The 12,254-nt window shown below is 39.9% G+C and overlaps 1 protein-coding gene across 1 annotated transcript in view; it reads right to left on the minus strand.

Moving 5' to 3' along the window:
- polr2b (RNA polymerase II subunit B) overlaps nucleotides 1-12,254 on the minus strand; it is a 41,947-nt gene that overhangs the window by 350 nt on the left and 29,343 nt on the right. Inside the window, exons 16-24 of the mRNA XM_041208704.1 lie at nucleotides 11,675-11,843; nucleotides 10,235-10,331; nucleotides 10,050-10,144; nucleotides 7,361-7,611; nucleotides 6,419-6,508; nucleotides 5,439-5,546; nucleotides 5,251-5,364; nucleotides 2,643-2,803; nucleotides 1,650-1,845 (exon numbers count right to left, since the gene is read on the minus strand). Coding sequence (XP_041064638.1) covers nucleotides 1,650-1,845; nucleotides 2,643-2,803; nucleotides 5,251-5,364; nucleotides 5,439-5,546; nucleotides 6,419-6,508; nucleotides 7,361-7,611; nucleotides 10,050-10,144; nucleotides 10,235-10,331; nucleotides 11,675-11,843 — 1,281 coding nt within the window. The remainder of the gene's footprint in view (nucleotides 1-1,649; nucleotides 1,846-2,642; nucleotides 2,804-5,250; nucleotides 5,365-5,438; nucleotides 5,547-6,418; nucleotides 6,509-7,360; nucleotides 7,612-10,049; nucleotides 10,145-10,234; nucleotides 10,332-11,674; nucleotides 11,844-12,254) is intronic.

Here is a 12,254-nt window from a genome sequence, read left to right on the forward strand (position 1 = left end):
TCAAAGAACAAGGCAAATAAAAGGTAAGCATCATTTTTATAAATACAAACTTCCATTTTTATTCTCATACTTGTCACAACACTGTTCCACTGACATTTATGGCTATTTACAGTCACTGCTTAAAATTACTATTCATGGTTTTGAGTCACTTCTCCTAAAGTCTCCTCAGTTATTCTGGAGAAATCAGAGCTATTGACTTAAGTTAAACTTGTACAAAACTCAATTGAGGTTTTTTTTTATATATAAATAACCCTGAGGCTATTTGCATAGCTATGGTATAAGCCCTTTTTCCAACTTGCTCATGTTAATTTTACAAACTTTTTCAATTTGTAAAATTTAAAATATCGAAATGTGGTGTTTTTCCCAACACCTGATGCACAGTCTGCTGCAAATAATTTTGCCAGTCGCATATTATACCATTTAAAATCTTTGCCAGATGCACCTTTGCCACTTCACATCTGACCATCCACGAAAACTAATTCACATTTCACTCTATTTAGCCACTTCCACTTATTTGTCTAAACTGCCTTCCTGAGCAGTCTATCCAAAAATTTCACCACCCTTTGCATAAAGTAGCTAAATCCAAACTGTCTACTCTCTTTTCTAAGCTCAAGACGTGTCTCCAGATTTGAGTGAGGCAATCTGAAACAGATTACCTAGGATTCATTGATAAGATTCTCATATTTTACAAAAGCCACCCAGAGAGCCAACTGAGACCAGTTTTGGTTTTCAGTCGATGCCCAATAGAAACTACCTCATTTGATAGAGGACCTGCATGCAACAGAGGAGGCTTTGATTCCATCAGTTTAGATGGATTTCAGTTGAGGTCCCAGAGATGAAAGTGCCCAATCAAGACATACAACAAACTCAATTGGTTTTGCATCAGTATATTTCAAGACAAATACTGATGAGGAGACTGAAAATAAGGATTAGAAGATTTATGAAGTCAGACAGAAATATCATTCAGGATAGAGGAAAGGTAATACAGCCAACCAGTCTTGTCAACATGGAACAGGACATTTCTGTATTCTCATGCCATACAATTCCACTAACTTTTAAAGCAATGGAATCAAATGAATACTAATTTACAAGCTCCTCATGAGTTTCTGCATTGGAATGAAAAGCCAGAGTATAGAAATTTAAGGTAACTTGATTCTTTTTCAGAAGTACAATTAACACTCCAATGTCTGTTTTAGCAGAAAAGGAGTTTTAGCATGCAGATTCCAAACACAGCAGCTTTGGTCAACAAGGCAAATAATATTCTAATTGGGCTATTCACTCACTTATCCCTTGGGCACAAGTAAAATAATGCAATAATTTGAACACAGAAAGCAATAGCCCAGCCTTCTGTATAGTAGAAAGAACTCTGGGGAAGCATTATGTGGCACTTCAGCAATACTGAGTAAGCACACAGAAATGCACAACATGCAAAAGTATAGAACTACTTAAATATTCCAAATGAAGTTACCTGATACAGAGCATGCAGAATGTGGGTTTGTATGTCTATCTAGTATACACATTTCTAGAAGTTGGAAGGAGATCATGTTCGTCACTTGAAATGATCACAACTTCTTAGAAATCAAAGAATGCTAATATCTTTACATTTATTGTCCAGACTTCAGAAAACAGATTGAATGTTTGACACGTACCTGAGTTTTGTTACGACATCCTCTGCATTCATAAGTGTGTGTCCTGGTATTGGCAATCGCCATGAGTCCACAAAGATTGCAGACATGCACCTGATAAGGATCAGAAACCTCAAACAGTCTCTCCCTCAAAAACTGGGCTGCACCATGAGCAATCTGACAGTCACGTTCCATCTCCCCAAAACGTAAACCACCATCACTGAAACAAAAACCAAATCACATGTCATGGAGAGCAAAAGTGGCAGAAAAAAATCTGTAAATTAAGATAGATTATCTCTTAAATTAATGATTTCCCAACACTGTCTCACTCTACTCCCAAATTATGTACATTAATCTCTGGTGAAAACTCGAGCCGAGTCTGGGCATGAACTTAAACAGCTTCTCATCTACGTGCTTAAACAATCACTCCCTCCAATGTAACATTGCTGCAGAGTGCGTCATTGTCAAGATAAACGATAATAACTCACCAAGGATTAAGCCAGTATCTCCCAAACCCTCAAACTCTACCACCAAGGACAAGGGCAACTGTCACATGCCATGGGAACACTGCCAACTGCAAGCTCCCTAAGTTACACAGCATCCTGACTTGTAAATATAGTGCAATTCCTTTATCATCACTGGGTCTAACAGCGCTATGAGAGTACCATCAGCACTCAGACATAGCAGTTCAAGGTTCACCATCATTTTGTCAAGGGCAATTAGGGATGGGCAATAAAGGCTAGACAGACCAGCACGTTGACACCCCATGGAGGAATAAAAATGTTTGAATGTACTAGGCCAGTCACACACACACCATTACTGTAGAAATAAGAATTTGAACATAAATTGAATAATGCAAACAAGTATAAACTGCAACTAAAGGACTTGGAAAGTCACAAAGTCATGAATACAGTAGTAGATGGCCTCTCCTAAAACTAGAATCTTGCTCAAAGTCAGCAGTTCCAAAGCATTACAACTTCATAAACACAGTAAGACACATTGCAAGTTTCACCTTACCGAGATCTACCCTCCATAGGCTGTCTGTTAAGGATCTGAACAGGTCCTCGAGCACGGGAATGAATTTTGTCATCCACCATGTGCTTCAGACGCTGGTAATAAGTAGGACCAATAAAGATCTGTGATGTAAGTTTACGCCCCGTAAACCCATTATATAGAACCTAGAAACCAGAGAGACATGTTAATATGTAATTTTTGTCATGTAAATTGACACAACAGTAACTACTGAATTTATGCTCGCTGGAAAATGCAGGATCACATGGCTGTCAAGGCCAGCCTTCTGAGCATAGCATGAGCAATTGTTATCTGCATATAAAAAATAGTCACTTAGCAGCAAGCTGATTGGACTGTACAAACGTGACCCTCTAATAAAAATGACACGTGGTTAACGCTTCCAATCCCTTTTTCCTATTCTACAGAAATAGCTCCAATCCATTATTCAGCATCCCAGACGGACACATGAATCTCAGGTTCTCTGGCCACTCCTCTTGTTTGGATCAGGCTCCTCAACCTCCTGTACTAACAGAAATCAAAGCATAGGAGGCAGCCATCCAGATCTTTGTGCTTGTTCCAGGACTAGCTCTACAACTGGAGTTATCTACTGAGTGATTCTATTAAATGCTACAAATTAAGGATGTTGCAGTCTTTATGCGAAAACCAAATCCATATGTCAATGACCATGCCTCCACTGCTCTCTGGGGAAGAGAGTTCCACAGACTTACAACCCTCAGGAAAAAAATTCTCATCTCTCTCTTAAATGGGAGACCCCTTGTTTTTAAAACGTGTCCTCTAGTTCTCGTCTCTCCCACAATTGGAAACATCCTTTCAGTATCCATCCAGTCACCTTAGGATCTTGTGTTTCAAAAAGATGGCCTCTTATTCTTCTAAACTCCAATGGAAACGGGTTCAAAACGTCCCACCTTTCCTCATAGGATTACCCCCTCATCCCAGGAATCAGTTGCGTGAACCTTCTCTGAACTGCTTCTAATACAATTATGTCCTTTCTTAAATAAGACGACAAAAAAAAAAACTGTACATAGTACTCTAGTTGTGGTCGCACCAATACCCGAACTGTAGCAAAACATCCCTACTTTTGCATTCTATTCCCCTTGCAATTAGCAAGAATATTCCATTTGTTTTCCTAATCACTTATTGTACCTGCATACTAACTTTTTTGTGATAAAGAGGAGATAAAGAGTCTACAAAAATATAGATAGGTTAACCGAGTGGGCAAACATTTGGCAGATGCAGTATAATGTGGGAAAATGTGAATTTGTCCACTTTGGCAGGAAGAGTAGAAAAGCAGTATAATATTCAAATAGAGAGAGATTGCACAACTCTGTGGTACAGAGGGATCTGAGTGACCTGGTACATGAATCACAAGTATGCAGGTACTGCAAATGATTAGGAAGATGACTGAAATATTGGCATTTATTGTAATGGGGATGGATTATAAAAGTAGAGAAGTTTTACTGTGACTGTACAGGGCCTTGGTGAGCCTAGCTATGACGTACCTTATTTGAGAAAGGTTATAATTGTGTTAGTAGTTCAGAGAAGTTACACTGGACTCATTCCTGGGGTGAAGAGCTTGTCTTATGAAGAAAGGTTGAACAGGTTGTGCCTATATCCATTGGAGTTTAGAAGAGTGAGAGATGATCTTATTGTAACATAAGGTCCTGAGGGGACTTGATGGGTGGATAACAGGAGGATGTTTCCACTTGTGCGGGAGACTAGAACTCGGGGACACAATTTAAAAATAAGGTGTCTCCCTTTTAAGACAGAGATTAGGAGAATTCTTTTTCTCTGAGGGTCACAATTCTGTGGAATTCTCTTCCCAGAAACCAGTGGAGGCTGGGTCATTGAATTTTTTCAAGGCTGAGTTGGATAGGCTTTTGATAGACAAGGGAGTCAACGTTTATAGGGGCCAGACAGGAAGGTGGAGGTGAGACTACAACCAGATCAGCCATGATCTTATCAGATGGCAGAGCAAGTTTGAAGGGCCAAATGGCCCACACCTGCTTCTAAGTCCTATAATTTGATAATCAACAATCCAGCTGAATTTACTGTGACACAATTGAACTGCCTTTAGAACCACTGATAACCATTTAACTTACTAATTATTTGCATACTCCATGTTTAAATTTAAAGAAATTTATATATTGCTTATCATAATGACCATTTTGATGATTAGGCAAGTAATTCATTCAATAACATATCTCTGAACTGTCTTCAGATCTCCTCCACTGCCATTACCACTATCCAGTGGCCTGAGCATTGTACTGTTTCCCTGGGCTAACTGTGATTTGGTATGATAAATGTGTACTCAATCCAAAATGGATGATGCAAGACAGTATCGCAAATCAAATATGAGCAACATTCACTCCCAGCCATAAATTGGATGATAAAACAGAGTTAGGTGATCCAGACATCTGTTCCCCAAAGAGGAGCACATCCTTGGGTACTTATTTGTGTCTAGAAGCTGAAAGGCAAGGTAAATATGTCACACAATGCTCACTCAATGCTGCTTTACATTATTCCACAGCTGTTATTAAAAAGTTGCACCAGGTTGTACAGATTGTCATCTGCATGTATAAGGAAAAGAAGTTACCTCATTGCCTCGGAGGTGGTATCCATAATCTGATAATAGGTTAGAAATCTTCTGTACATTAACTGCGTCGTTAAAAGGTGTAGCATCACCAATTTCACCCTTATTTGCTGACACCTGAAAAAAAACTTGAATGAGAATGTGGACACCAACTCTGCACAACAATTAAATCTTTATACTTTGAAACATACCTTCCCTTGCAGACACTCAATCAAGTGACCAACCGTCATTCGAGAAGGAATGGCATGTGGATTGATGATAATGTCTGGGGTGATACCTTCACATGTGAATGGCATATCCTACAAAAGAGCAAGCACATAAAACAATTATAAAAAGGTAGAAAATCAAGAAGTTGGAAACAATGTAGGTCAGTCCCTGTTGCTTCTTGGCCTATTCCACTCACCCATTACCCTAGCCTTTGCTGTCTTAAATTACCATGGCAAACAAATTTTAAATCCTTGTCCAGCTTCAATCCTTCACAGCCTCACCCTTCCACAGCTCCAAATCTCATCCAGTCCAATAGTCACTGCCTAAACATGCTCCTCTGACGCAGATATCTTGTGCGTGTCGTTGTCATTGTCCCTGCCATCCCACTCCACTGTTGGTAGCTGAGCTTTCAACATGTCTCGTTTCAATGTTGAAATGTAATCCCTAAACTCCACAACCTCTCTCTCCTCCTTTAACAGCCTCCTCAAAATTCATCTCTCCTTTCTAGCTTTTCAACTACCTGTGAAGAAATTCAGGATGCTCTTTATGTTATGTTAACAAGCAAAAATGGTACAACTTATGCTCCAGTTCCAATCAAACCAAATAATACACTGTATGTCAACTTCACTGTACTAAAAATACAGGCTGTGCACACGTCAATAAGATAAGACGTAGGAGCAGAAGTGGGCCATTGAGAATGCTCTGCATTCAAAGAAGTGACAAACATGGACGGCAGCCATTTTTTAAATATTTAAATTTGGGAAAAAGGGAAAGATTGATTCTGAAGTTCAGTGGGTCAGGAAGTACCTTTCTCCACAGATGCGCCTTGACTTGTTGAGAGCTTTCAGCACTTTCTACTTTTGCTTCACCATCGCCAACATCTGCAGTATTTCATGTTGATTCTATTCCTGCATCTCAAATCGATCTTCTTTAAACCTGAACCCATACTACTCAAATTCCTTACCTCTTGTCTGTACTGGATACCGCACGTACCCTTCTGACCATGACGACTGGCAAATTTGTCTCCAATTTGTGGAATTCGGACAGATCGTACCTGTGTGAAAAGGGCATGTGGCTTATAAAAATCCAAAGAAGGCACTAGGCAAATGAGAAATAAATGTCAGGTAGCTCCAATGATCATTGAATTGTCTTTTCCGATGATTCTTGCTTATGTGTCCTAACAGTTTCGGTGCTGGGCGCAGTCTCAGAGGGGGAGCTCGTGATCCAATCCGTTGTTTCTGTGACCCGAAATGGGGATCAAAGCTTGGGAAGCACTGCTTTACAGCATTACTAACTTCTGGTTTGGGTTACACCTTCCCAAGAGTTGGTGAGAAATTCTGTGGTGTAATATATTTCTTCCAAATAGGTTGGAACAATTTGCTTCAATTTCTAGGAATGGCTAGTAACATTTATGTTTCTGCTGGGATTTCTTCAGATTTGGTACCCTTACGTACTCAATTCTCTTCAGTGGTGTGGAGTGGGGCAAGACCTTCTCACTCAAAGATAAGTGTGCTATCACCGAACCAAGGCAAGTTAAGGTTTTGTATCATTTTAATTGACAGTGAATGTTTTGCAAGCTTTGGATGAAGACTGCTGCTCATTTCTGATTAACACCTTGGGTTTCTTAATTTTCATCAGATAGGCTCAGTTGGCCTCCTGACTTGGGCTAAGGCTAACAAAGACAGTGCAGCGCTTGCTGTCCTAGTATTGGATGTAACGTTGACAGAAAATAATGTCAACTCAACAGAGAAGGGTAAACTACTGAAAAAGCCTCAGCAAATAAGGTTGCAATATAGAAGTATTGTGGATAAATGTGTGAAATATATTTTCCATACTTCATCCATCCAATGCTTCCATAAAGAAAATACTCAAAAAGGAATAAAAGTTAAGTATTTTCATGCCTTACCCTTATTTTGCAAAATTTGTATCCTTCTTGGTTTAGAGTCACCATGACCTGATCCACAATACCAGTCTCACTGGTCCGCAGGAAGGTACTGCAGTCTCTCTTTGTGTACCGTCGATTTGTGCTCTCAAGCTCGTCTTCATTTTCTGGCAGTGTTACTGTTTTACCAATGATTACATCATCTCCTGACACACGCACACCAGGTGCTATTAACCCATCTTCATCTAGCTTCTCATAAATAGCATGTCGCATGCCTGTAAAACACAAGGTTAAAGGATGCATCATTGGAAGAGAAATAATCATACTAAATCTTTACTAGTTATAGCTGTGACTTGACAGGCTGAACAAACTGGTCAGGAATAGTTTTAGAAATATGCAGATTCGTATTGCATTTGACTTTTGTTTCTGTTATAGTTTTTCCAGTGTAAATTACTCTGAATAAATAAAACACCATAACAGATATAGTTTTTGACCAAACGCTATTACTTTTACATCTTCAATCAGCCAGAAGCTCCACATAAGATGCATACTTTGTCTTATGTGGGGCTGATTCCTAACAACCTGAACTTTTAAAAATGAATGCAGAACCCTGAACATTATCAGTGAATTAGTTTGAGTGCTTTTATTTTTCTTTAAAAAAAACTCTATATTAAACTTGCCTTCTGGATGGAATGTTCCTGTTTACCTGTACTTATCAAAAAAATACAGTCTATGCATTAGCTAGAAATATAAACTGTTTGACAATATACGGATGCATTGGATTTACTAAACATTACATCCTCAGTTCTTTCTTCAGTTCTAACCAGTAAGGGAACAAGCTAAATATCAATTGTTACAAACTAGAATAAATTATATGTTCAGTAAATTCAGATATTTATCGAGTTATACCATGTAGCCTAAGTCAACTTTCCACTATCCAGGGAGCTCTACTAGAATCACACATACGAGTACTGCTGAAGAAGAGACGCATTTTTTTGACAAAGGTAGCACAAGTTCTGTACCACCAAACAACTGTTTAGTCATACACATGACTATTGGGTGAAGACAGGATTGGACCTGATTGCAATAGTCCTGCAGGCAAAGAGCCTCTTGACATTCATTTCAAGAATTAATTTCAATAATAGAATTTGGATGCAACCAGGAACTGTAGAATAGTGCTCTAACAAAGAGCAAATGTCTTCCATAGGGAGGAAATATCAGGAAAACTGGGGAAAAGTTTAAATTGTAAACATGTTATACTTTAATTAAGTTAGCATCTCAAATGGAGTTGGGGAAAATGCACAAAAACAGAGAATAAATCAAAAGTGCTAATTATTTTGATATTGATGCCCAATAGAACCTGTTAGCAGGGTCAAATTTGTTTCCGATTCACTGACCGTCCTGAATCCCAGAACATAAACAAGCTATTCAGCCCTTCAAGCATAAGCTCGCTTCCCAAACTATTTTTCAAACAAATTTATAGACTCTAAGAGAACAAGGTATATGAACGACCCACTAGTGTGTTACCATATTCTAGCAGCAGACATAAATGTCACTTGGTGTAAATGTCCAGGAATACTGCTCCAGCAGAAAAAATAAATACAATTTTAACAGCAAAATAGCTGAACCAGCGATGCAACTAACAGGACCAACTACCAAGAATGCAACAGCAATGTGGAGGTGCAAATCCAACACTAATCCTCATGTACAATGGGGAAAGAAGAGTTGACACTCCCAAAGATCTTATGAAAAATATTTAAAAGTGACCATATCTCAGTGCAATTGCTACCTCATTGTGCGACAAACTCAAACATTAAATTGTGAACAAGCAACATTTTAGTATTGTTACAATCCCAGCTGAGGCACCCCTGGACAAGCCTGATCCCAGAGTGGAACCCAGCTTGATAGATCCTAACTTTGTTTAGATACCTGGAGAGTAGGAACTGAACAGAGGCACATGGGTCAGCTGATAAACTTTTAACAAAAGAATAAAACATGTATTCGACAAGAAAAGATGAGCTAACTTACAACAATCCTTCTCCCACAACTATACCTTTACAGATTTATAAGGATAACACAAGTTACAAATGCTATCTTATACTCTAATGCACACAGTAAGTATACAGTGCATGTAAATTTATTGCACCCTGTGGTCAGACACACCACACTCTGAAATCAAGTGATAGATGCCACCTCAGATGCTAAAGATTTCTCCTCAACTCCCCCCAAGACACTTGTCACACCGTGAACCAACCAGTCTCACTGAATTCCGTCCTTCACACAAGCGTTTCCAATTTCCATTCTCCAAGACCTCGCCTTGGCATCTTCTCCCAAACCAACACTTTCTCTGAGACACCTTCCACAAGGGCTCACCTCCAGGGTTTCAAACACTCCTTCTGATGTTCCTCTTCCCTGGGTCACCACATGCATTCAAGCTGTCCTCCACACACTCTTGTTTCTCTGACTCGGCCATCAACATGTAACTCTTCACATAGCAAAGAGTTACAGACCTTCAGTTGACTCTTAGGACCTTCTTGTCTTTTGCAAGCTGTTCTCTCTTTAAATCTGCTTTTTCCAGCTCTTGTCTCTTTAAATCTGAAGCATGGAGCTTTTCTCTCTACTCCTCACAAATACCAATATAACTTAAGCTATCTCTATTTCTGAACAAACATTCAGATTTAAACTAGGAAAGCAAAACAGAATTCAGGTTCACCTTGGCAAGTTTCCCGAGAAGGCCTCTCAAATACTTCCTCTTGGTCAAAACCTTTCTTTGATTCTTGTTCTTTGTAAGAGCGGTAGAATACAGACCTAGCATACAGAAATAAATATATTCATGAAAATAAGCATACACCAAAAATCAAAGACAACTGAACCATTTCTAGGACAAGTTACACGTACCTGAAATAGCCTCTGTCTACTGCAGAACGATTCATGATGACAGAATCTTCTTGATTGTAGCCAGTGTATGAAGCAATTGCTACTATAGAGTTTATACCTAAAACACAGAGTACAATATGAATAGATTAACATCCATTTTTGGCATATCCCCCTCAGGATCCACAACAATCTTTGTTTAAGTTTCAAACACCAAGATAACTTTTAAACCTGGTTGAACTAGATTTGTTTATGAATTTAAGTGAAACAAGGGTAATTAAGGCTGATTTATATTCATAAACACACTGTTAAATAAAATACAACATTTTTAAAAATTCATTCATGGGATATGGGCATCACTGGCTAGGCCAACATTTATTGCCCATCCCTAATTGCCCGAGAGAGAGAGAGGGAGAGAGGGAGAGAGAGCGAGAGCGAGAGCGAGAGCGAGAGCGAGAGCGAGAGCGAGAGCGAGAGCGAGAGCGAGAGCGAGAGCGAGAGCGAGAGCGAGAGCGAGAGAGAGAGAGAGAGGTGGTGAGCTGCCACCTTGAACCGCTGCAGTCCATATGGTGCAGATACACCCAAGGAGCTTTTAGGGAGAGAGTTCCAGGATTTTGACCCAGCAACAGTGAAACAGTGATATATTTCTAAGTCAGATGGTGAGTGGCTTGGAGGGGGACTTCCAGGTCGTGATATTCCCATGTGACTGCTGCCCTTGTCCTTCTAGATGGTAGCGGCCGTGGGTTTGGAAGGTGCTGTCTAAGGAGCCTTGGTGAGTTTCTGCAGTGCATCTTGTAGATGGTACAAACTGCTGCTACCGTTCTTCAGTGTGGAGGGAGTGAATGTTTGTGGAAGAGGTGCCAATCAAGCCGTTTGCTTTGTCCTGAATGGTGTCATATTTCTTGAGTGCTGTTGGAACTGCACTCATCCAGGAAAGTGGAGAGTATTCCATTACACTCCTGACTTGTGGCTTGTAGGTGGTGGACAGGATTTGGGGAGTCAGGAGGTGCATTATTCGCCACCTCTGACCTACTCTTGTAGCCACACTACTTATATGGCTAGTCCAATTAAGTTTCTGGTCAATGGTAACTCCAGGATGTTGACAGTGGGGGATTCAGCAATGGTAACGCCATTGAATATCATGGGGCGATGGTTAGATTCTCGCTTGTTGGAGATGGCCATTGCTTGGCATTTGTGGTGCAAATGTTACTTGCCACTTGCTAGCCCAAGCCTGGATGTTGTCCAGGTCTTGTTACATTTGGGCATGGACTGCTTCAGTATCTGAGGAGTCAAGAACGCGCAATGTTCAGCACCAATCAGCAGCGAACATCCCCACTTCTAACCTTATGGTGGAATGAAACATTTATTAAGGACAGCTATTTTAAAAAATGATGCTCACAAAGCACTGATATCAGACCAAATTTAACAGTTCACCATCACCATTCATGAAAACCGGTCACTCACCAGCTGGCAGCTCTCTGAAACGCAGATACTCCATAGAACGGGTTGTAACAAGCGGCTTTTGTGGATAGTACAGCACATGTGCTAGGGTGTCCATGCGCACATGAAAGTTTGTAATATAAACTCCCATAGCTTGTTTACCCATAGCAGATTGATACGTATTTCTGGGAGACTAGAACAGTTAAAGGAATAAGCACTGAGATCAGAGACTTTCATAAATCCACCTTCAATACAAATCATTCCATTTTTTAGAAGGCTCCAAAATCGCACATTTAAAAATTCTGTACCTCACCACAAAACTGAAAATGCAATTAGCACTGAAATAACACCCAAAAGCTCTGTAGTGTAACCAGAATGCCTCTCTTCCTGCTTCCAATGTTAGCTACGTATGTAGCTAAATATGTAAAATCTTTGGGAGAGGTTGGAAGGAGAGGGAAGGTGAGGTAAGGAGCATAGGAGACAGAAAATAAATCTTAGTTTAGGGTGGTGGCAAGCAATCTTAGATGCAGTAGGGAGTTTGGGCACAAAACAAATTGGGGTGGGGGGGGGTGGTTTGCTGACAAATAATTTCTACATGGGGATT

The sequence above is a fragment of the Carcharodon carcharias genome, chromosome 1 (genome assembly GCF_017639515.1).
Source record: "Carcharodon carcharias isolate sCarCar2 chromosome 1, sCarCar2.pri, whole genome shotgun sequence".
Taxonomy (NCBI): Eukaryota; Metazoa; Chordata; class Chondrichthyes; order Lamniformes; family Lamnidae; genus Carcharodon; species Carcharodon carcharias.